At 40.0% G+C, this 24,856-nt stretch overlaps 1 protein-coding gene across 1 annotated transcript; it reads left to right on the top strand.

Moving 5' to 3' along the window:
- The first annotated feature begins 12,215 nt into the window (after positions 1-12,215).
- Positions 12,216-24,485, top strand: PGRMC2 (progesterone receptor membrane component 2). The gene is made up of 3 exons (XM_067297721.1): positions 12,216-12,597; positions 22,355-22,510; positions 23,268-24,485. The coding sequence occupies exons 1-3, from the start codon at positions 12,231-12,233 to the stop codon at positions 23,363-23,365; spliced, it is 621 nt and encodes a 206-aa protein (XP_067153822.1). The 5' UTR covers positions 12,216-12,230; the 3' UTR covers positions 23,366-24,485.
- Positions 24,486-24,856: the final 371 nt, after the last annotated feature.

The following is a 24,856-nucleotide window of genomic DNA, read 5'->3' as shown; positions in this document are numbered from 1 at the left end:
TAGAGAAATTTTTTCAGTGGCAGCACTAGTTTTCATAATCCTTGCTATTTTTCAGTTACAATAGTTCCATGGGCTGGTCCACCACGTACCCAATTAAACTGTTGTTCTGGCACAGCAGAGACTGCAATGTAGGACTAGAAATGAGTAGCCAGGGTTGCTTATGCTGGGTTAAGCAGCCCTGCCATTGACTGCTTAATCACAGAATCAGTTACAATCCCTGGCCAAAAACAGGTACTAATGCAGTAAATTCATAAATTCTAATGGAACTAAATGAACAAAATTAACAAAATTCCACCAAATCTTAAATAACCTCAGCCAATCATATATCAAAGCTAACAACACCTGTATACACCCACTAATAGATTTGGCCCATAGACTTGAGAGGAAATCTCAAAAATCACCTGGTTCACATTGTAATGTTGTTTAATGTCTTCATCTCTAGTAACTAGTGACATGACAATTCATCTTTAGAATGAAGTTTTCAGAATGAAAGGATCCATAATATGGCACAGCAGATGCATATATAAACGAAAGCACATGGAAGGAAGCACAAAATCAAATCTTTCCTCTTTCATGATATGGGCCTGAATCTAATCCCATAATTTCAAGAATTATGTTCCTAATTATCATTGCGACTTTTTTCCCATCTCATTATTTACATTTATTAATGAGCACATTTGGAATTTCTATACAAACCATATTCTGAAGAATTTCTGAATTTGCCTAAGGTGTAAAACATAATTTGAATTTGTGACTCTCCCCTTCTTTCCCTCTGAGGAAAAATTGTCAGTCTGTTTACAGCTAATCAGATATAGACAGGCTCCAACTTGAAAAAGATTTGTCTAAGGACTGTGTAGGGTTTACAGCATATTAAGGTGGTACGCTATCATTCTGTGAGATAGGAAATACCTTCAAGAAATAATTTTGTACCAGGAGAGTTCCTATCAGATGAGATATTGTCTGTTTGTACCACTCTAACTTTATGCTGGATCAGGTATAATTTATCCTCCCCCAAATGACAGAAAGCTGGCATAAAGTCTGAATAAACACTGCAACATATGCTCTGGCTAATTTGATAAAAATGCAGTCATGCGCTCGCGCCAATACAGATCAAATTTTTACTGCTAGGAAATACAGCAGAGCACAGATTTGATATTATTGAATGCAGAATGCAGCCCTGTATTGCTCCATTTTTTCTGCATATTAATTGATTTTTAATTTACTTTATTATGTGCATGAACAAAGAGCACAGGTTTGTTTGAAATCTCCCTGCCAAATACTTGTGTGAAGTGAGCCTACCACAGTATAATGGTCCTCCAAATTGGGACAAACACAATCTCCAGACAGCATGAACTCATGTGCAAAGTAGAAATTTTTGTATTATATTTCAGCTCTTTGCAGCCACTAGCAGCACTGGAACAGAGAAAAACAGGCTAGTCTGATTTTCAACAGCACCAGCTTTATGTCTGAATTTTCATACACACTTTGCACTGTTTGCATAGCCAGGGATTCAGCCCAAATTCTTACTAGAAGTACATGTATGGCTGCTGTTACCATTGCAGAAAAAATTTAATCTCTGAAGACTACTGCTGCAAGAGTGCATTGAAAATAGGCATTAGCAGGAAACTCCCCAAATTCCTACTTGTGTTACAGACAAGCTCCCTTGTTCTGACTCTTTACAGGCTGTTTCTGTTTAATGCCCCCCAGCTTCCAATTCTAACAAACTGATTTTTATATTATAATATTGCATTACTTCCTTGAAAGATGGATTTCCCATTTAGTTTCAGCCTCACTCTGATCATTATTCAAATTGAAATGGAAGAAGATTGGGATGAAAAGAGATAAAATATGGATGCATACACACTGAGCCTGATTTTCCAGTGTCTTGTGTTTTATTTAGTCGTACACACCTCTGCCAGGTGAGTGGAAAACACAGGTCAAAGGCTGCTATTCTGATCTGTTAGTATTATACGCTCACTTTCAACAGGTTTTAATAACGAAAGAATTGCAAGGTATTCCAGTCTAACTCACTTATTGCTATAACATCTGAAAATTTTCCAGGAATGTATCACAGCAAGTAAAGATTTAACAGGAAGGTGAGCTTTAAAAGACTTCAGTCCCTTCCCACTCTCCCTCCCTGCCTTTGGTAGCACAGCCTAGCCTGGCAGGCGTAATCCTGCCCATATGATACAGTAGCAACCATCTGACTGAGCAGCTCTGCCATTCTCGGTGTAGTTGCACCTGACCACTGACTGAATAATGTCACCGTCATCTACCACAGGTATGGTGGTCTTTAAGTTTCTTCCAAGAGGAAGGAGGCAAAACATGTGCAATGGAGCGTTTTGTCTACACGGCATTTTATTTTGTTTTGTTTGCTGTCTTCTCTTTTTCTGGCAGTATGGAATAAAGCTTAATGTCCTTGTATATAAATAAAAAGAAAGATGAATTGGAATTAAGAGAACCGGTTGATATTATCCCTTATGAAAATGTTTCCTATAAAATATAAAGGATCAGGCTTACCTGTTCTAGCATCTTTCAGTGACAATTACACCTGTCTGTTTACCAGCTTTACAGCTGCTTTTTATAAGTGAAGTAGAAACTCTAAATTTAGTCTCAAATATCAGACTGATATGTAAGGTCAAGGAAATAGAACCATAACACAAGACTTACATTCCTCTTCTTTCCACTTGTCCTTTAAATCATTAAATATTTTAATGTATTTATTATATGCAAAATAAATACTTTCCTTTCATGCCACAGGATGTTGATTACTTCCAAAAGGATATGACTGTCTCTTCCCACATACAGCTTATCTTCATAATCTAGCATAAGGAATATTCCTGAAAGGAAAATTGGCTTTTAGAGATGCTTCCAGATTGTGCTGCTGGCCATATGCTCGTAATTTACCCTCCCAAAAGACTGAGTGGCTGCATTAACCACAAGAAATCTAACTCTTTAATTCTGAATGACTTGAGGAAGTTGATGGCACCTATGTCAAAAACACTACTGAACCATGGCAGGTGATGACAAGATATTGGACCCACTGGAACCATATTCAGAACCAGTGACATTGCTTATAAAGGGTTACAAGTTGCTAACATACTCTGGGAATCCTCACATATCTTGGTCCTGACATTACCTAGAAAATAAGTCCCAGAGAGTGTGGGGTCTTCACAGAAATATTGGCTATGTTCTCCTGCAATACTAAAATTGTTTAAGCAAATTTGTGATATGCTTCATTTTCCACACTACCTTTCAGTTTTTCAACTACAAGTGAGGATTTCGTTAGGATTTGGATTCTGTAAACTTTTGCTGTCAGTTGGCTTCAGCTGCCTCACACCACTGGTAAGCACCCACACCTTGGTATTGACCATGTTGCAAAAAATCAGGAAGACTAACACTAGGGAAACTATATGTATTCAAATGCATTCAGATGAGGCCACTTTAGGGAGAAATTTACTACTAATATATAAGGTGTTTTTTGCTTAGTGAAATGCTCCAGAACATGTCATGCAGAAACCTTACAAGACTTTATAGAAGCCTGTTAAACTCCTGGGGTTAGGTGTCTATAAATTTGTATGGTTGTATAGTGCTGGATTAATTGTATGGATTGCATGGGATAAGGGTTGATTAATTTTTTTAATTAAATGTCAATTTAAATGTTAATCACAGTGTGTGCTTGTCTGTGAGCATGGGATGCCATTGTATTTGATCTTGTAGATTGCTTGCTTTATTCTTCACAAAAACTTTCTGGCATCACTGCCAGTTCCCCTTTCCTTATTACTAAGTGGACAACCAGTGCCTAAATAAACAGAGAGCTTACTTAATTAACATTAGAAACATATATAAGGAAATGTTTAAGAACAGTACTATCCAAACTTCTGTCAACAAGCAAAAAAAAATGTTTTTAACTACCTAGTGCAGCTTGGCGCAGCAAGTGCAAACTAAAGCTAAAGTGAAATTTGTGAAAATAGTCTATAAAAACGCATGCACCGTTATCCTCTGTCTGTTGTGTCCTTTTATTTACTACTTTATGTGTTCAGTACTATACTATACAGGCTGTTACTCAGTGACTGCCTCATTAGTCTTTACACAATCTGTACCTGCATAAGAATTCTTGATGCTGGAAACTATTCACTACCCTTCTAACAAGGACCTTGTTTCCTAATTTTTTCTTATGCTATTAAGTTGTTCTTATCCCTTGTTCCTGTTGTACCTGCAGTAAATCTTAGAATTTGATGTTCCTCTTTTGTATCTCCACAGTGATGCCATTAGGAAGAAGATGCACTTGTTTGCATTCTGTGGCAATGGCTTTGCTCAGTCACCTAACTAGCCTTTCCATACTGAGAGTGTCTGCAAAAAATAAGAAGAAAATTCATTAATTATACATACTTTTAGGAATTAAAAAATTAATTCCCTTGCTTAGTTTCTTTGTGATGAAGGTCGCAGCTTACAAATTTTAACATTTTGGTTATGCTGTCTTTGTAAGCAAGGAGATGGTATTCTATTCCAACAGATGAATTTCTTCAGCCAATGAAAAGGAGATTTTGAAGAGCCTGCTGACAAGTCTATGTATCATTGAATGTGAGTGTTAATTACAGAAATGACCCAGCAAAGTTCACCTTATTAAACAGACAAATTGACCAAATTCTGGTAAGCACTGTGTATTAGAAAAGGGCTAAGGCAATGGAGCTGCCGAAGTAATTCCTGTTATCTGGTAAGCATAAACTGGCTACATTCTGTACCTTCCTCCCCCTTCCTCATCAAAAAATGGAAAAGGGGAGGGCAAAAATTGAAAAGCATGGACTTTGCTACAGAAGGCTTCAGCAATTTATCTCCTTGCTATGAACATTTGCCAAAGAGCTGAGGTTGCATGTGTGCACAGTTTCCATCCGAAAAAAAGAAAAAAGACTCACAAGGACAAACTGACTTTTGGTGACTTTTAACCTTGACACATTTTCTCCAATGAAGAGGACACCTATCACTGGTAGCTTAAGTTATGGCCTAACTTTATTTCAGTTTCTTACCGTGCGTAAATGAAGTAGCTCCACAGATTATGACAACACATTACAGAAAAGGCATCTAATCTTACAAAATATCCGAAAGTCCTGTGATCATGTAAGTGCACTTAAAGCCACTAAGTCACTATTATGACACGTTTAGCACTTGGTTGCATATTTACCATTTTTCTCCCTCAATAATCATGTGGACTTTGGGATGGAAGAAAGGCAATAAACTACTGCATAAGCTGCTTAAGTGGCTTTTGCTCTTAACAGAAACAGATCTCTCCAGGGAACCTAACACACTAACAGATACGGTTTAAAAAACGTATAGTGGCTTGAAACACTGTTTCCTCCACTTTCATCCTGCAGGGATACCTATGATTTTCTTGCTGAAATCTCCTAGGACAGCTAGCAGACCAGTTTCTGAAATGATTGTTCAGGTTCACTGGAAAACTGAGGCTCTGTAGTTGCCCTAAGAGCCTCTGCGTAAAGTAGGCCTCCTATTAGAAAAATGTGGAAATGGGAGGTAGAATATTCACTCCTCTGATGCCTGCTAGGTCCCCAGAGGAAGTATGCAAAACATAGGCACTGCTGGACCTCTGATTCATATCCTTTGTCTTTTAATACAGCCACTTGCTCTTACTTCAGCCTTGTGACTTGGTTTTTTAAATGCTGAACTAAGCCAGCTGCCTTGAAACTTAACAGTGGATATTTCTTCTACTGTGGCCAAAACTGGGGTGTGTAATCATTTCCCCATGGTATTTATCAAATGCAGGTGTGCTACTCTGGTCTGCTACTAAGTATTTACAGTACATCTTTGACTTGACAAAACAGGGGTTATTTGGCTGTCAGCCTGAACAGCATCCTGGAATCATCCATAAAGATGTTAGTGATTAAAGACTGGATAGAGTATAAAATTAATGAAACAGAGGTGGAAAGACAGATAAGCAGGACAAAGACATATAATAATAGAGAACAGGAGGAACATCAGTAGTGGCCTGCTTCTGTTTGAGATCTTTAATACACAGCTAGCAGTACTGTACATCAATGCTAACATTTACAAAGACAACAGCAGCTGAGGTGGATACCTACAGATAATCTAGCAAAGCCTGATTCGATGGCTGTGCTTAACCAAGGAAATTACCATAGGGACTTTCAATGTAAGTGATACCACGCTACAGGACACAACACTAGGACAAATGCACAAATAACTTATACAGATAACTCCTAAGACAGAGTCAGAATGCAAAAAAGTATCAACTGAAATTGAGCTACATCAGTAGTAGTTTTAAAACTGAAGTGTCCATGTTAGTGGCATTTCCCATAAAAAGAAATACCAGCTCTTTAAAACCGACTCAAGATCACTTGTATTCTTAAATTTGTGAAATTAAAGCCCGTGGAAAAGCTCTCATTGACTTTACAGGATTTAAACTACATCATTGCACTGATAAACATAGTCTGGTTACTTAAGCGCTTGGTTTGCCAGTGTTCTAGCAAAACACACAAGACACAATTCTGCCCACTGTGGGAAAGGTCATACCTGTATGGTCGAGAACTGAGCTTGGAGTATGGAAACGCTAAAATTATTTGCAGTTACACTAAGCAGTTCAACTGATTCTCTGACTGTAATTCTACATGTTACATACATTATTTCACCTATATATATCTATAGGTGCCATTCACTATTACAATATTCAACAAGTAAGTCATGGTTGAGCAGGAGGGATTGCAGCTGTGAGATGAAGAGAAGGCCTTGTAAGGCAAGAATACCTAGGTAGTCAGCCTCAGCTCAAGAACTGCAGTGTACCAGCAGATAGTCTACTTCTCACCCCTCTAGGCAGGTCTCATACCCAGTCTTCTTGCTATACCCCTGTGCCTGAGCAACATGCTTTTTCTCCTCTTCTTTGTGTTCCCTTATGGAGACCTGATGAAGAATCTTTTTCTGCAGCTCTTATGTAGTGTCTGTATTTTTCTGCAGATATATCCCACAATACTATGAAGTTATATAATCTAATGATAGGCCCTGGAATTTAACATTTATCCTATAATCGTCTACAGTGAAATATGAAAATATAACAACTTAGTGTAGGAGTGTGCCCTATTTATATTGAAAATCTATCCACTTGCTTATAGGTGGCTATGCCCAAAGGCCTGTGTACTTTCTCTGCTGTTTCACTTCAGCCTAATTATTGCAGTTCTGAAGTTACCATTTGAAAACACAGCTGCATACATACAGTTGCAAATATCTCATACCAGTTGACTTGTTAAAAACCTGCATTTGCTAATGAAATACATTGGCATATTTCATTGAAAATGTATCTCTAGTATGTAAGTCAGTAACTTACTAGACCAGATTTTGAATAATATATGCCAGAGCCACTGCAGGACCAAGAGCTGGGAGCCAGAGGAACTTGAAAGACCCATCTTTGAAAGAGAGCAGCTTCCAGCATCTAATTTAAGCTGAGCTCTGGGTTCAGCAGACCTGCCTCTGGCTCTGAGGCAAGGCACCACCAGTCAGTCAGCTAGTCAACACTTGCCTGGTGCCCACAGGTTTCTACTGGTTCCAGTCTGGCCTTTTGAAACTTTTCTGGGAAACACACCATTAGACAAAGATTATAACTTATGACCAAAATCAAACTATTTTGTTAGAGATTAATCTAGTTGTTTTCTGTGATATTATGACTAGACTCTTCAGATATCACACCTTTTACAAAGACTAAGACATATTAGTAGGTCTTTCAACAATGAAAAATTTTACTTGATAAGAATTTTGCTACAAGGCTATTCATATTATATTTTCAAAATTTTGAAAGAAATTTCTGAAAAACTTGTGTTTAGTATCACTTCATTAATAGATCCTGTCAAGTCATATTACAAAATTAAAAAAGGTTACATGTAATACTTATCATATGTCTGAAATAATGATAAGGAATGAAAGCAGATACTATGTTAAAAAAGACATCAAGCTTTGTCTTGAGCTTAGTAATAAGCATTTACAAGCTGTATCAGCTTAAAACAGACTCATTACTGTACCCCATACATTAAGCTGGGTTTAAAAATATCCAAAATCAATAGACCTGATTCAATGTTACATTATTCCAAATTTAGCAAGACATCCCCACGTTCCTTCACACACAGTTCACCTCCTAATCTGTCTTGCATATAGCCTGTCTTGGAGTGATAAGACCTATTTCTTCAGCTTCAAAATTAATGGAAAATAAACTTCAGTCACTATATTGGCTTGCATCAGAGTTCAATTTTTGTTTGTAAAGTTAGGGTCCCATTGTGCTTATCACTGAGTTCAGTCTTCTTTCTAAAGGCTGTAATAAGCAGTGTCCACAAAGGAAAAAGATGAACATAAGTCTGAGCTGAGGCATTCACCTCCTAATGGAAAAGCTGTCCAGAATTTCTATTCTTTTCTTTTCTAATAGAAAAGTATTAGGGTATTACTTCATGTGCGTAAGAAACAAAGCAGTGGCAACTGATTTATCTGTGAAATTCTTAAAGTAGTGAAACTGAGGACAAATAGTAAGTAATAAAATAGCTAACACATTATAACACAGAACAGAGAAGGCTCTGTGTTGAAGAAGAAAATGTATACTGAGATCGAAAGACATTGAACATCTAAAGCTGGCAAGCAAATAACTTAAAAGTTAAAAAAATACATTTTTCTCCCTGTTGCTAGAATAAATCATGTCACATATGGCAGAGAGATTTCTATGGAAGTTAATGGCTATTTACCTCCAAGATCTGGAGTATAAACAGTAACAACAAGTGAAATTGTATATGAATATGGAAGTAAATTATTCACTTCATAGGTATTCTTTAACTTCTGTTAGGTAAAAAAGAAAAAAAAACCCTACAAAATCAAATAATTGTTCAAGAACAACAAAAGCTACTGAGCAATAACATATGGAATTAAAAACTTGGCAATATTTCTTTATATATGTTCATAAAGAGCTTGGCAAGCCCTGTATTTTCAGAGCTCACTAAATTCTTTATGAGAAACTGATATGAAAGCATTCCTACCTTGTTTGCTGTTCACTTCAAATCTGAACAAATGAATTAGCTGTGCATTAATTTCAGAATTTGTAAAGGTACTTAAGTTTTTTTCGCAGGTAATCCAGAACACCTGATTTTCCATTCATTCCTCTATTCATATTGGTGCAATTAGTCCACTCATAGACACAATTATATGCTTTAGCAATACCTCGGCTCCTCAGTCATGGATCAGGATCCATGATAGCTGGCTGTCAAATAGGTCAAATTGCTCCTACCAAAATAATAACCATTAAATGCACATAAAAAAGCACCAGAAGCAACGCAGTAATGGTAAGAGACTTCTGTGGACCTTTTACCAGTCATAGGATGGTTTATAGAACATAATTTTTACACTTTACAGGTTGAGACTTTTTGTCTCAGCAAAACAAAAAGAGATGGTCAGGCAAAGAAGAAACACTGGAAAGTCACAGCTGAGAAACAGTAAACTTCCCTGGCAGTTAAAACAAACAGCTGGGTAACAAAATTTGATTGAAGTTAAAACTGGCTTGCCCTAAGACAGGAAGACAACATTTGCGTGCTGTATTTGCGTCAGCACCGATTTATACTTGTGACCAGACAATAAAAGTGCCTCTGTCTTGAAACACCATTCTTTTGGCACTGAAGGTCCCTGCAGATGCACTGAGACTTTAACTTTCTTGGCACTTCATATCCGGACTTGGGTAGGGCATGCCGCTAACAGGATGCCAACCAGCTAGTTTTTCTCCGATTTGGAACCCACGCACTTTCAGTGTTAAGATTTCTTTCTGCAAAGTTATTTGGAGTAGAAAATTTCTAATTACATATTCTATTTGCATTAATTATTTCTAATTGATTTGGTTACTTTCTAGTATTTGTTTCAAGTAAGTCTTTTAAACCTGGTCTTTCAAATTATTTCATTTCCTTAGGGTGGATTCCTGGAGCTCCTCTTGGTTTCCATGCTCCCATCTGAGGATCAACAAGAGCCACTGTTTTGCTGCACTTGATCCAAAGCTCACAGAAGTAAATTGAAGTATTTTAGTCAAGCCCAGGCAGCATTAATATAATCTCTAAGGGGGCAGTCAGAACAGACAGATCAAGGCTAAATAAATTGTTTATGGTAACCACACCAATTTCTGAAAAAAATCCTTTCAGAATACAGTATAACACCACATTAATGCAGTGGGAAACGATACGCTTTCAAAGAGACGTCTAGAATAATCTAACCAGTCAATATGAACTTGGAGGTAAGATCTTGGTAGGAGATCTGGGTAAAAGTACTTCACATCTTACTACTTGTTTTTGTTTTCTAAACTGCATCTTTAAAATAAAAAGGAAATTAAGAGAACAGAGTAAAGTACTGTGGAAATTCTAATTTGAATTCATGAAGGTAGGAAATCCAGAGGTAAAAGTGCAACTGCACCTTCTTCTGACCTGCACTGTAGTTGTGCCCAGACGGTCCAAACATTTTACAATTCTGATAAAAACCATTGCTAACTACAAACAAGCTGTGACTTGTTGAGATAGACTTTCTTAATACTGGAGAGTTTACTTATACATCTCTTAAATATAGCCTACTTGCAAGATAAACAAAGTTAGGAGGAAGAGAAATAATATTTTAATTGTAGGACTTCTACTGGCAAGAACTTCATCCTGTTTCCTCACAGAGGTAGTCATTACTAAACTAGCTCAGACGGTAGATTAAATAACTAATTATACAGGGTGTTGAAAAATGCAAAGTTATGTAAATGCTAAGCATTATTGGTGCTATTTTCTACTAGGTTGAGTTTCTTGTGTTGTCCACCTGCCTTTGTGAAGACATTGGCATTTTCCAGCTTCCATGACTGAGTTGTGAAATTGTGAAGTATTTCTAAAGGCTGATGTTATTAGGAAGGGATGCTTCAACACCACATAGTTGTGTGCAGCAATAACGTTCATCAGGTCCAAAGTACTCCCTGTATCATGTTCCAACCCTAACGAGAGTGACTGAGGCTCCTTATGTTCTCTAGGGCCAGTTATACAATTGTAGAGTGGCTGTTCATCTGATGAGACAGCCTGTTTTTTTCCTGGGAATACATTCACAAGACAAGAGGAACAGAAGTGCTAAATGCTGCCCAAGTCTTTGTTTTCTCTGTAGATAAAGACATGCTCTTATTGAGAGGACTTAAATGCACTGTCTCCTTGAAAATCATAAAGCTTTTGTAGTCCTTATCATGACATAACTAAGCAAGCTCATTCCTGAGCATGGGTTGTACTTAACAAGATATACTAAAATAAAACGCCACCTATGTGCTGTCACGGCCGAATTTTACAGCACAAAGAGTGACTAGTGGCTTAGCCTGCTGTTAGCAATCATCACGTTTTCTGGCAGCAAAAAAATGGAAGGGCATATTTACCCCAGGCAGCGGAGCACGCCAAGGAGATCCTTGAGCTACCTCCAAAGCTTTCCCTCCAAGCCTGGCTGCTGTGTCATCTCGGGCACACCTGCGCTCACTCAAACAGACCGCTTTCGGGAGCAAACCCTGGCCATTGCACAAAGCTCTGGGCAGACGTGTCACTTGCTCAGCAACCGCTGAACGGGCACCGCACAACGTGGCGGTACCGCGCTGGCCAGCACCGCCGGCCTTCGACCCCTTCCCCCGCGGCAAGGGGCACAGCGGCGGCAAAGCTCCCCCGCTGCCCTCAGGGGCTGCCAGCCGCCGCGCCGCGCCGCGCCGAGCCCCGGCACCCCCAGCGCCGCGCCGCGTCGCGCCGCCTCCCCTGCGCGCTCCGCTCTTATTATCGCGGGCGGCAGCACCCGCTCCTGACGGGCGCCCTGCCGCGCGGGGGGAGGGGCTGCGGCGGGCCACGAGGCTCGCGCCACCTGCCTCGACCGTTGGGCGCCCGGTGCGGCGGTTACGCCGCGCGGGGACCCCCCGCCCTCAACCGCCAACGCCGCGCGGAGGGCGGGGGGAAGAAGAGGGGGGCAGGCGGCGCGCGCGCTCGCGGCCGCGGCGCCTCTCGCGAGCGGAGGGCCGTTGGGGCGGCGGGGTGTGTCCGCTCCCAATTCGCCGGCGGGGCGCGAGCCGGCCGGGGGCGGTGTCTCCTCGCGCGGGCCCTATGGGGAGCGGGGAGCGGCGGCGGCGGGCGGAGCGCGTCCCGCCGCCTGGCGTCTCCCCGCGGCCCCGGCTGGGCGGAGCCGGCGCTCGGGCAGGCGCTGGCCTGGCAGTGATGGCGGACGATGGGGATGGGAAGCTAAGGACTGAGGGGAGCGGCAGCCTCGGGGAGGGGGGCGCGGGGGAGCCGCCGGCCGGCGCGGCGGGGGCGGCGGCAGCGGCCGGCGAGATGCTGCTGAACGTGGGGCTGCTGGCGCTGGTGCTGCTGGCGGCCTACCGGCTCTACCTGCGCTGGGGCAAGCGGAGCGGGCCGGGGGGCGCGGCCCAGCAGAGCCAGGCCGCCGCTCTGCCGCGGATGAAGCGGCGGGATTTCTCCCTGGAGCAGCTGCGCGAGTTCGACGGGGCGCACAACCCCCGCATCCTGCTGGCTGTCAACGGCAAAGTCTTCGACGTGACCAAAGGCAGCAAGTTCTACGGGCCCGGTGAGCGCCCGGCGCGGGGGGGGCGGGGGGCCCCTCGCCACAGCCGCCCCGCTCCCGCGGCCCGCGCCCTGCCGCGGCTCCCTCCCTGTCTCCCTGCCTCCGCCCCCGGGCGGCGGGGGCGGCGCTGGCGAGGGTGGCGGCAGCCGCTGCGGCAGCCGCGCCGCGCCCGCGGCTCGCCGCGGCGGGGGGTTTCGGCGAGGCCCGGCCGAGTTTCGGCGCTGGCGGCCTTGCTCGGGCCGCTGTGGAGCGCCCAGCCGCGGCGCCCGCTCTCCGCGCGCCCGGCCGGGTAGCCCGCTGCCGTTGGCGGTGTCGGTGTCGGTGGGCAGCGGTCGTGCGCGCCGCGACCCGGCCCTGGGCGCCGCGGGCCGCAGCCGCTTAGCAGCCCTGCTCGCTTGGGCCGTAACGGCGGTTTTCAATAGGCGATCCAAGGCGGGCCTCAGGCCGTGCTCAGGATTTCGTCATGCATCCGATTTTCCGTTTGTCTAAATTTGGACGTGCGGGATTTAATTTTTTTTCTCTGTCTCTTCTAGTAGGTTTCCCAAGTGCAGCAGAGCAGTGCTTCCTTCATTCTAGCTCTTATGGTTCAGGAAACAAAAAGAAAGCTGATTACTTAATTTAAAGGTGCAAATGACATACTGAGTATAAATTTTGATCTGGATCGAGGCTAGCAGGAGAGTTCAGGGACTGATATGTTGGTACCACTTAGAAGCGTGCAGAAATCAACCTCATCTCTTAAATAGAAAGGTGGACTATACACTTCTTTGGATCTGAAAAGCGTGCTTCAAAGGTTCTGGAAAGTGTGCTTCAAAGGCAGTGCTGGGCTTCCATATTCACACTGTAGATTGTTTATTGCAAGAAAATATGCTGTGGTTTCATGGTGTTCTTAATAACAAGTTGGATACGTTACTAGTAAGCATTGTGTTCGAATCCGATGCCAACAGAAATGAGCGTTGTGACTGCTGATAATTTTCTTGCTTAAACAATGGTGGTTTGGAAAACTTGATCCAGTCAAATCACGCAGGCGTTTTCATAGTAGGTGTGACAAGTATTTTTGTAGGAGGGGTGGAAGAGAGAGAGGAGAGCTCTTTCCCCCCTCCCCCTCCGGAGTACTTTAAGTTAAGTGTTTTTTGTTTTGGTTTTTTTTAACAATAAGCGTGGGTGACTAAAAGAAAAACACAAAACTGAAGTGTTACAAGTCTCTGGTTCTTACCAGGGAAGTGGCAAGCAGTTGTACAGTTGTACTAGGCTAGTACTTAGTAACTCTTGTTACCCTCAATGTAAAGTTTGTGATACCATCTCTGCTATCAGTTACAGAAATTCAAACTGCCATAACTGAATCAAAATGTTTTTCTGACTGGGTACTGTAAAAATTCAGACTGGAGTCTGAACTACCTTGCTATACCTTGTCTTTGTTTATTGGCCAGTAAAGCTGAGCAAATGCTGTCTGGTATGCTGCAGTTCTCATGACGCTTAATTGGGTTAGTTCTTTTGTCTCTCTTGTTTTAGGAATTTTTAAACTGAGACCTCTCTTCTGATACAAAATACAGGTAGTGTGTATGCTACATGAAACTTAAACATCAGTTAGTTGACTAATTGCTTCATAAACTACTCCATCATCTAAATGTGGATTTTAATTCTTTTGTGTATCAAACATAAATTAAGTTTTAGACTCTTCACTATCGTATCATCACTGGTTCACATCCTCAACCTCTGGAGGCTTATTACTGTGAAGAAACTAAAGCTTTTTATTCTAGGACATCAGACTGCTTTTTGATAACTGGCAACAGCTGGTTTCCCTTAAGCAGTGCTTTCAGCTTTTCATGGAGAGGGACAAAGTCACTTTTTTACATGGTAGTGAAAGATGACCTTTTTATAACAGAACTGACATAATCTTTGTCTGTCAGGTTTCTGTTACTTGGGACTGTGAACATCAGGATAGTGATGCTTAACTTGAAACAGAAGTCTTTCTGTAGGTTAAGTGCATAGCATGTGTGATTTCTACCAAAGGTGTATTTTTTTGAATTAAGCTGAGCATGGTTTGCCTGCACAGAGGCATGTCAGGAAGTATCTTCTTGCAACCATTTTCTGGCTTTAAAAAAAAAAAAAAGTCAATAGATGCTTTGCAGGCCTTAAACCTGAAGAGAGGTAGGTGGAAAAGTCTTCTGCAGGTGGTCAAGAACTTTTCAGAAAGACTTCAGTCAGAGTAGCCAGATGTCCACAGAACTTTTCTCAGTAATTTTACACCTCATAGCTGTAGTATTGTGAGAGAAGTGCAAAGCAAACCAACAAAGTCATGGCTAAATTCTGTTTAACAGAAGAAAGTTGAGGGTACTGGCTTTGCTGACAGCACATGCTTGGACTGTGAGCCCTTTGTACTTTAAGGTACTGATGTGAAATAGGGCTTCAACTTTGAAGGCATCAGCAGCAAATAGCATTGGCTGAGGGCTCATTGTCAAATCTTAAGTATATGTTGACTGCTGTGTTAATGTTCAGTAACGTGGCTGTCTCAGAAGGTGTCTGATGTCTTGAAAATTAAGGTCTCCCCCCCCCCCCATAGTTTCCTCACTATAGTATTTTTCTGCTTACAGCAGAAAAGTGACTTGAATTATCATCTAGTCCAGATTTTTGTCCAGCAGTGGAGAATCCATTACAGCCCCCGGCAAGCTTCTAATTTTATGACCGCTCTTGTTTTTCGGTTTCAAAACTTTTAATTTTTCTCATATTGTCGTTTTTAAACCTTCTACAATTTATGCCATTGGTATCCTAAATAGTCTTTGGTACGTCTAACACATTTCAAGTAAGAGTAAGAAAGTTGTATCACACTTTTAACTGTGCCTCCAAGAATCACATTAACAATTTCACTTACCTCCCATTGAACTCTTCACATACTTTGATTACCAAGTTCTTTCCCCAGTTGATGTTTCCCAAGATAGCCCTCTGTCCTGCAAGTATACCCTTTGTTTCAAGACTTCGCATTTGTTTGTGTTAAATAACATCTCTGTGCCCAGATGAGTAAGTGCTCTAGAATGTTTTGATTTGTAATTAATTTTAATTAATTACCACTTCCTTTCCTTTATCATCTGCAAACTCAAGAAGAACAAACCATTACTGGCTCACTGTAAAATATAGCTTAGAACCAGAATTTTTAAGAATCTGTTTTTGGGCAATTTCCCCATCTAATCACATCTCATGATTCAGAGTCTAATGATTGATATGTTTAGTGTGTTGTGTTGATTTTATATCCTTATCACAAGAAACAGTTTTATTGTTTCACTTACTGTAACATTAATTTCATGTTTGTTTGCATCAAGATTCCTGGTAGTATATTGATCAATAGAAGGGTATAGTAGGAGCTAAGTAATACTAGCAAATCTTAATATTTAGAGTTTAAATCTCTGTAAACAGGGTTTGATTCACTTGTCAAGTGCTTTGTGCTTTTATGAAAAGTATACAGCTTTGAGCATGACAGAGCAAGATTATAGGCGATCCAGTGTATGCAACTGGTCCACGTCACTTCTTGCTATGTTCTTAATTTTTCATGATCTAAAAATAATCAATTTCCCGATTTCCCTTCCCCAGAATACATTGTCACTCTCAATTCATTTCTCATCCCACTTTTGTCCTTCAAAAGGTCACTAAGATTTCCACTTCTCCTTTTTGCCAAGAGGAATAGCTTAGGTAGTAATATTTCCTTCCATAAAAATTTCCAACATTAATTCATTTTTCATGGGGGAAAACCTGCCTTTATTTTATGTTGCTAATCCAATTGAGAACTAAGGTTTTTTGATACTTAATACATTGAAAATTTTTGTAGTAAAAAGCTGTCATTTTCTCCATCATTTGTATAAAAATAACCTGATGCTGCTAGACTTCCTTTTGAACTTACTGCTGTAAACTTTATTGTTTCTCTCTTTATTTAAAAGTCCTTACTCTGGATGGTACGGATGCTTTTCAACACTTCCTTTACTAATATATGATTAGGGTGAAATGTTGCAGGGGGGACATTTTGTCTGGAGAGTTCTGTTAAGGGTGGCCTTATCTTAAAAACACAACAGGCTGATGGTTTATACATAAGTGTGGAGGATAAGATGGGGCGGGAGGAAAATGCTTCCTGTAAGGTGTGGATCTTCTGTGGGTTTTTTTGACGTTTGTCAGCTCTGTGGTGTCTGTGTAAAGGACTCAGCTTTTCAAAGAAACAGTGTTTCTGGATGAAGATATGAAGTTCCTACCAGAACTAGTAAAACTGAAAAGGTTTAGAAATGTGTATTGAAGAGAGGCTGTTTCCATACTTCTGACAAAGTTAAATCCAGCACAAAGCAGCGTAGCTATCTTTTCAATTCATCAGAAGCCTGGCTGGCATTGCTTGCCTTATTATTGAATAATCTAGTGGTCGGAGCACTTCTCACTAAAGGGAGATGTGGCATCCTCCTCAAGTTGGCAGTTGTCTTCCAGGAATCTCCTGACTACTGAACTCCAGGCTCTTCTGGCAGCGCTTGCTGTCAGCCACTTCAGTTGAAATTGGGTCATTGGTTCTTGCACTGTTTCATAGGGTTAAAAAGGAAGCAAGTAAAAGTGAGAGTGAGGCTCTCCAGTCGTGTGCCTAAGAAGTCAGATTTAGACTCCTCTTTTTAAGCAGTTGCTGGTTTAGCAGGTAGTCTTTGTGGTTCTCTCCTAAGAGCCCTTACTTTCCATGCAAGGTGTAACTTAAAATTGAGCCAGATCTCTTCCTTTCATATAAATCTGGAGCTGTACAGTTAAAATGATGTCACCTTGAATTCAGAGAGAGAAATGTTATTAGAAAGCTTCTGCTTTCAAGCTGTGCCTCAAAATGGCTTTGTGTAATTTGTGGCTTTTTCCTTCCTTCATAAAATAAGCAACACTAAACAAACGTGTCAGTATTCAAATAAAAAAGTTTAAACAGGTAGTGGAGATTTTTTTCTGATTTGGAGTGGAAAAGGTAGATGAAATGGTAGAATAGTGTAACAGTCAATAATTTGGTGGCTCTTCTCCCTTTGTTCCTTTTAACTTGCATTAAAGGAGAGTTTAGTCTTTATTCATGTCTTCAGCTTAAGGCATTTTGTCCATGTATTTATAAGCCCCAGATGAAAATGGGCGTTATTTCCAGTGGCCATACCTAGCCCACAGATGCAGAGAACATTTAATGTGGTTTGCGTATTTGGTGATTGCCTGGTGGTGCTTCTTGGCTACTTTCAGCATCTAAAGCTGGTTTAAAATTGAACCTCCTTAACCTGTGTGGCTTCTTCAAAGAACTCGCATCGATCTTGTTAGGATGAATATAATTCTTATAGTATCACTTCATTAGATGTAAAGTCCATGTGCAACTATTTGTGGTGCAGTTCCCTGTACTGACAGTTGAAGCAATCTAAAATTTGGTGTGTAGTGTTCAGCTTCAGTAGTGGTCTTGGAGCAATAGTCTACGATGTCCTGCAAAACTAGTACATAAGCCGAAATGGTCAGATATACTTCTCCCTACTCAAAATGTGAACACCAGCATAGGTTTGGGGGAACTGTTGGTCAAACCAGTTGAACTGGAATTGAAACACTTGCATGCTGTTTCGAAGATCCAGTTTAGCATATTTTGGCCTTTACCTCTTTGGCAAGGTAGAAAAAAACAAGTGGCCAGAAACAGTGCTTCCAAATTCAACTTGGACAGCTTCGTGCCTTTCAAAGTTTTGCTTACAGTGCTTTAGTGTTAAACTCATTTTTCCTTGCCTGCTGTTTTTTAACATGTGTAAGCAAAGAGAAATTAAAGACAACTATTTGAGAACCAGAACAGGGCTTGCAGATACAGAAATCTTGTTCCTGACAGCAGGAATTGAGGAGGTATTTTTACTGGCGAAAGTCTTTGATTTTGACAATTCTCAAGCTACCCGGTTCAGTTGTGAATAAAGATGAATGTCAGGCTAAAACACTATTTCAAATTCATCAAGAAGGCCAGTTTTTTAATTGGATCCTGAAACAAAGTGCAGAAGGATTTGTTTCTTGGTGTGCTAGCAGGTGCTGGGTAGCAACAGCCCCTACTCTGAGGGCTTTATACAGGAAACAAGGCAGAAGTGTATAAATGTGGTGTTATAGGTGTGGAGATGTGTAGACAGATACTGAAAGTCTTGATTTGAATTTGTTTGAATTGGTTTGAATTTAAGTTAAAACAAAGGTTAAATAACAAACTGTTTTAATATGCAAAAGCAATGATGGAAAGAAAAGGATTCTTCATGGAGCAAAGTTTTACTTGATGTAAGCCTAAAGTAAGTCTCATAACTAAGTGTAGCCAATTAACATATAGCAGAAATGTGTTTTAATATATTTGATGCTTCCCTGACTTCTCTTTTGTTGCTGTAAGATGTGAAATAGGAGTGGGAAGATAATTTTTTACAATAAATAACTAACTATGAAATAGCTCGTTTGGGGACATAGCAAAGGAAGCCCACTGAAATTTTGTGATGGAGTCTTGATTCTAGCTGGATTTAAAATTGATTTAGTATACATACCTATGATACTGACATCTCTTTTTACAATCTCTTTGGTATGTATATCAGTGGTGTAATCAATTATTTAGAACAGGAGCCAGTCTGAAGAGGAGGCAGACAAAAGGAAATAAAAGAAGGATGAAAGGTAGGACTTGTAGACTAAATTGCATCTGGTCATAAAAGAAATTCATGGGAGTACTTCTAGGATTGCACTAGCATTTGCACAACAGGATAATGCTCTTGAATTGTATTTTCATCCTAGGGTTAATTCTTCTTTCCTGGATGATTCTTCAAGTGCAGGGAAATCTGATCTGCAAAATATCTTTTTGAGACTGTTGCACCAGTATTTATATAAAAGCCAGCCTAGTAAATAACAAACTGGGGTTACAGCAAAAAACTGTGCCTGTAAAAATTGACCCATTAAAACTGAACTTTATGTTCTGTATGAATGCAAAATACTGTACTTAATTTCTGGGTAAAGTATCCAAACGGGATCTTTAATTCTTGCAGAAGTGGATTGCTCATACTGAGAACTCTGAACTTCTGCTTTAGTAATCCTGTAGCTAAGGTGAAGACAGGTTTGCCCTTTTTTAAGAATCATAATTCAATATCTTGCCTTTTAGTAAAGGATAAAAGTATGTGTGGCACATCCTTAAACTACATTTGCAGAGCTGGAGTTTTAAGATGCCATCTATTAAGCTGAAGGTTGTTTTTTACTAGTCAGCATTCTGCTGAATATGTGGACTTGGCTTATTGGTTTCTCTGCAGCTCCTGCATATTTTTGTACAAAGCATGTTAGAGTACTAATATTTAAAATCAATTTTAGAAAAGCCCCAAAATGTTCCAATATATTTGTGGAAATTTTGCATCCGTTAATCTTAATGCAAACTGATAAATTCTAAAGGCATTCATTTGTGCTTTCAACTAAGTATGTTATTGAGATGAAAGTGTTTTCAGGGTTTGATACTGATAATGTAATTCTCTTATTAATAGAAATAATTGGAATCAAGCTGGTGGACCAGGAGGTGGCATCTCAGCAGTTGATGTAAAACCACATAAAACACTAAATACAGAATTGATGGGAGTGGGGGGACAATGTGATCCTCTAATTTGGGTTAGCTAGAATTTTGAAAGCCTGTTACTCAAATAGCTAGTAATGTTTATGGAAACTTTTTTTTTTTTTTTTTTTTTTAGGGAAAGGGGAAATCTGGGACAAAACACTGTTGGCAGGGAGGTTAGGTAGCAATTTATTGTTAGGGACTTACTGATTAATTATGTGTGGTCTTGGTAAGAACTGCTTATGGCTTTCTGATCCTGTGTTCTTCATTCAGAACATCAAAAAGTAGGTCATTTAAATGATAGTTGTCTTGGAGTAAAGCAAGACTTTGTCTGAAGAAGCTCTATATTATGATGCAAATGGTGGACACCACTATCTCTTACCCTGTTTTAGGAGGAGTGAACGAGCAGGCTAAATGAATAGATTCAGTATCTTGGTATAAGATCAGTTTCAGTCTCTGAATAGGTTTTTTCAAATAAAAATCTAATTCAGGATGCAAACAGGAAAAACAGAGTTTACAGGCCTGCTTGACTTTGATTCTATTGAGTGCACAAATGTAATCCCTCATCACTAAGGTAGTTACTGTGCATGCCATTCCTGGAGCTAAATGTCTGGAAGAAAAAGTATAGAGAAGTTGTTAATCGTTATGCTTCTCTCTCTTATGGCCAGATTCATTTGTATAGTGCAAGGTTTCAGTTGATAGCTATCTCTCAAATGTGTACTTTTTGTTAAATTTTGCTTTTAAATCAGTTGGTTTATTTCCAGAGAGACAGAGGAATTGTTTTTGGCATACAAGACGCCCTTCTGTTCTTGAGTTTGAGTATAGACAACTTACAATGCCAAGCACTCTGGGGGGGAGAGACGACACCAGTTCTGGTGAGGATGTAGTTTCTTCTAATCCATACGGTGCTCAGGTTCCCTACCTCAGAAGTTCTTCCTGCTGCGTTCAGCCTCTGTCTCAACCCTGAAGTGAATGCCGGCAAGAGCAGAGAGGTGTGGTGGCTGGAACAAGCGGCTTGGAAGGAAGCCAGCCTCCCTGAATGATTCCCTGTGGCTCGTCCTGGTGCAGAAAAGGTCTGAGGTGCTACAGCAGGCAATAGAGGGGGTAAAGGACAGTGTGTTTCTACTTGCTTGGGTTCATTCTTCCCATGGGTGCTGCCTTTTCTTCAGGCTGATGGCCACTGTTGTCTTCTGAGAGGTAAGCCAGAGAAGGGTTCTGGCCTATTTATCTTCATTTAGTGACCCCTCTTTCTAATGCCTTGGGTGCTTCCCTGTCTCTTTGCTGCTGCAGTTAGTGCAGACATTTTTGTTAATTCTTTTTTTTTTTTTTTTTTAATAGAGTTGATTTAAGGTATTTGTTTTTAGGTCAAGAAAATTTAAAATAACAATATGCTTGGAGCTCTTTAGACTAATTAAATTTGGGAAAGCCATTTAACGACCTCATCCTGAAGTTATTGGTTTGCAAATCATGCTACTCTCTTCGTAGCAATATTTATTTGACAGGCATTGTCAAAATTTCATTAGCATATTTGTGCTGCGCTGGGCCAGTCAAAAAGCACAAAGTAAGTAGTTGCTTTGAATTTCTAACAAGCAGATTTGCACAGTTTTCCAAGAACAATACAGGACAGGTGTATGGTGAGCTGCTGCCCTAAAAAAATGAGGAAAACCTATCACAAGGTAACTTCCACGGAAGTAAGAAATGCATCAAAGACTTATTGTCTATCACATATGTAGAAAGTTATGGTTGTTCTGTAAGTAAAATGAAAATTTTAACTAGCACTTTAAGTTCTATTAATTGATAGAATTCAATGGATTTCTAATTAAGATATCTATACAATTTGGTTCTATTTATGCCTGACTTACAAACATTTTATGTTTTGTTTAATAGAAGCGGGTTTCTTTTGAACTCCAGCCTCCAGTCCCTTTGGAATTTACATCAACTGACTTGCATCAAATGGCAGGGTTTTTCCAGATATCCATTCAGAACTATTTTCCTGGTTCTGCTTCCTCAGCAGACTTGCCTCCTAGTGATATTTAAGACTGAATTGCAGTTTTGTTGAATGTTGAACAGCCGTGCTGTTGAAACTACTGCTGTTCCTATCACTGCAGAAGTATGGGATTTTTAATGTATGGCTTCAGCAGACTATAAAGTGAGAGATCAGTCACCATAAACAAAGACTTGAAGGTATCAATTTTGTCTTTTTGTTTTCAGAGGGTCCATATGGAATATTTGCTGGCAGAGATGCCTCCAGGGGACTAGCAACTTTCTGTCTAGATAAAGATGCACTCAGAGATGAATATGATGACCTATCGGACTTAAATGCTGTACAGATGGAAAGTGTTAGAGAGTGGGAAATGCAATTTAAAGGTAACTTCTTAAATTAGCAGAACATCTTTAGTTTAAGGAAGTACTGTTTGCAAAAATGACTAATTTGGGCTTGGGGCATCTTTTAAAGAAATATTAACTTTGCTCTGCAGTAACTTTAATAATGTTATTTAACTTTTTTAGGAAAAAGCCAGGGATTTGAGGCCTTTCTTCTTTGGAAAGAATTTCACTATGGCTTTTCCATTCTTTTAGTTTCATATGAGAAAGCTGTGCTCTTCTCAGCTATTTCAGTGTAGATTCACTCTTGAATCCCAGTATAGCTTAGTCTCTGGAATTCCTGCTCACAAGTTGTTGGCTTCGGATTCCATTGAATTAAGATTAGGACTTAGAGTTGTTTTGGAGTGAAGCATTGAACGAACTCGTCTTGAAATAATTTCTAAAAGGCATGGAAGTATGCTTCTGAAGGGAGGGGGAACACTCTTTCATTTTAACTGAAATCGAAACAGGTTGAGGGAATTTGTGCTGGGTTTATTAGGATAATTTTCAGCCATTGAGTAATAAAGCTTCACTAAGTAGCTGTGGGAGAATTGAAACAAAGTACTGAGAGTAGATAAGGTAGTGAGCAGAAATGGTATAAGGATTGTTTCAGGAGACTGAGCTTGCTGAAAAAATTGCCATTGATTTCAGTGATTCAGATTCAGAACATTAGTGTGTAGTGGAAGAGCAATTTTCAGCAGTGCACACTAACTAGCAAATGCAGCTGTATTTGATTGTAATGGAATCGTAAAATCTCTTTCAGAAAAATACGACTACGTAGGTAGACTCCTAAAACCAGGGGAAGAACCATCAGAATATACAGATGAGGAAGATACCAAGGATCACACTAAACAGGAATGAACTTTGTAAACAACCAAAGTCAGGGGCCTTCGGAACTGCAACCTCTTATTCCCCATCACAGAATGTCCTGCATCTTTGGGTACAGTTCATCTGCTGCGAAAAACATTCAACAGGTTTTGTACAAGGAAAATAACATACTCACAAATGAAGATTTGAATACTAGACATTATTTGTGCTGCCAAACTTTTTTGTTGCAGTTTATTTGTAATGTCTGGTAAGGCTTCATTAAAGAAGAGGGGCCAGGGTTTAAAGGCAAAAATGCTATTCCTTTTTATCAGTAAGCTGAAGCCTTCAAATAGCATATATTACAAGCTCTCTAAAGACATGAGTCTTCAAGCTCAGTGAAAGATTTGAATCTTGTTTCATGTGTGTCTTCTCCTTCAGCATTAAAGAAAGATGTACTCATGTACATCAGTATCAGTAGGTTAGACTACTGAAACTGGTGTTAAAATGTGAATTTCCAATTTTGTTTTGTACGTGGGCCTTAGTAGCCCTGGCAGAATACTTCAGTTCTCCAAGAGAAGCCCATGTAGATTAGGATGGGGTTAAAATTCATCCTTTTCTCAAAAGGATTGGGTAAAACTATTTCCTCTGCAACAACTATTATCTGAAGCCTGCCTCCTCCCACCTGTCCTCTCTTGTCCTCTAAATCAAATCAAATATTAATTGTGCCTTATTTCACTTACGTAGACTTGAATTGTTTTAAGGGAAAGCCCCCAAAATGTGGCTTCATGGTCACTACAAGCAGCATTGAGACTGAAGTTAGAATGTTCTGTTGACTGGAAAACCTTGATATCATTCTGTGTATAGAATGTAAAAGAGGAATACTCAGTGTTACTGCCATATGTTAATACTACATATACTTAAATTAGCATTGTGATGGCCAAACGCATACTCCCATGCTTCTTTTTAAGTAATTAAAAAAAAAAAAGTCACCCTTCCTCCTCTTCCAGAAGCTGCCTAACTTTTGGGAGCATAGCCTTCACACCCCTGTAGAGTGAAGGGGCGTGCGCGCGTGTGTATGTGTGCGTGTCTGTCTGAATGCAAGACTTGGGAGGGATTGTTTCTGCAGATATTGTAAATATGAGTACCATTTTAATAAAGCATGTACAATACCAAATGTGCTGTCAGACTTTATGTAGAAGCTGTTGAGCAGAGCTAGAATATCATGGAACACTAAGTAAGGGAAAAAACTTTTGGATATGAAACATACACTGCTGTTAATATGATACACAGCTCAACTGTTATTTTTCCTTTAAAGTCCCAGCTTTTGAAGAACCTTGAAGACTTACTCAGGTAAGCTCTGTTTAAAAGAACAAACCTATGCCCAGTGCATTTATGGTGAAAAAATTTAAGTCATTGTAAATACAGCAGAAGTGTTTTAAGAAATAGTGTAAGGTACAGTAAAAGGAATTTGTCCTGCATTATCTATGGTATTGGAACTAGTAATTAAATATTAAGTTGTTTAATACTAACTGCATAAGAACTTTG

The sequence above is a fragment of the Apteryx mantelli genome, chromosome 5 (assembly GCF_036417845.1).
Source record: "Apteryx mantelli isolate bAptMan1 chromosome 5, bAptMan1.hap1, whole genome shotgun sequence".
NCBI lineage: Eukaryota > Metazoa > Chordata > Aves > Apterygiformes > Apterygidae > Apteryx > Apteryx mantelli.
The sequence above is the reverse complement of the archived record's forward strand: the minus strand, read 5'-3'. Positions and strand labels throughout refer to the sequence as shown.

Bases quoted from the DNA above. Each gene is read 5' to 3' on its own strand.
- PGRMC2 (XM_067297721.1), top strand. From the start codon at position 12,231: ATGGCGGACGATGGGGATGGGAAGCTAAGGACTGAGGGGAGCGGCAGC. The intron at 12,598-22,354 runs GTGAGCGCCCGG...TTTTGTTTTCAG, and splicing joins CAGCAAGTTCTACGGGCCCG to AGGGTCCATATGGAATATTT. The intron at 22,511-23,267 runs GTAACTTCTTAA...AATCTCTTTCAG, and splicing joins GTGGGAAATGCAATTTAAAG to AAAAATACGACTACGTAGGT.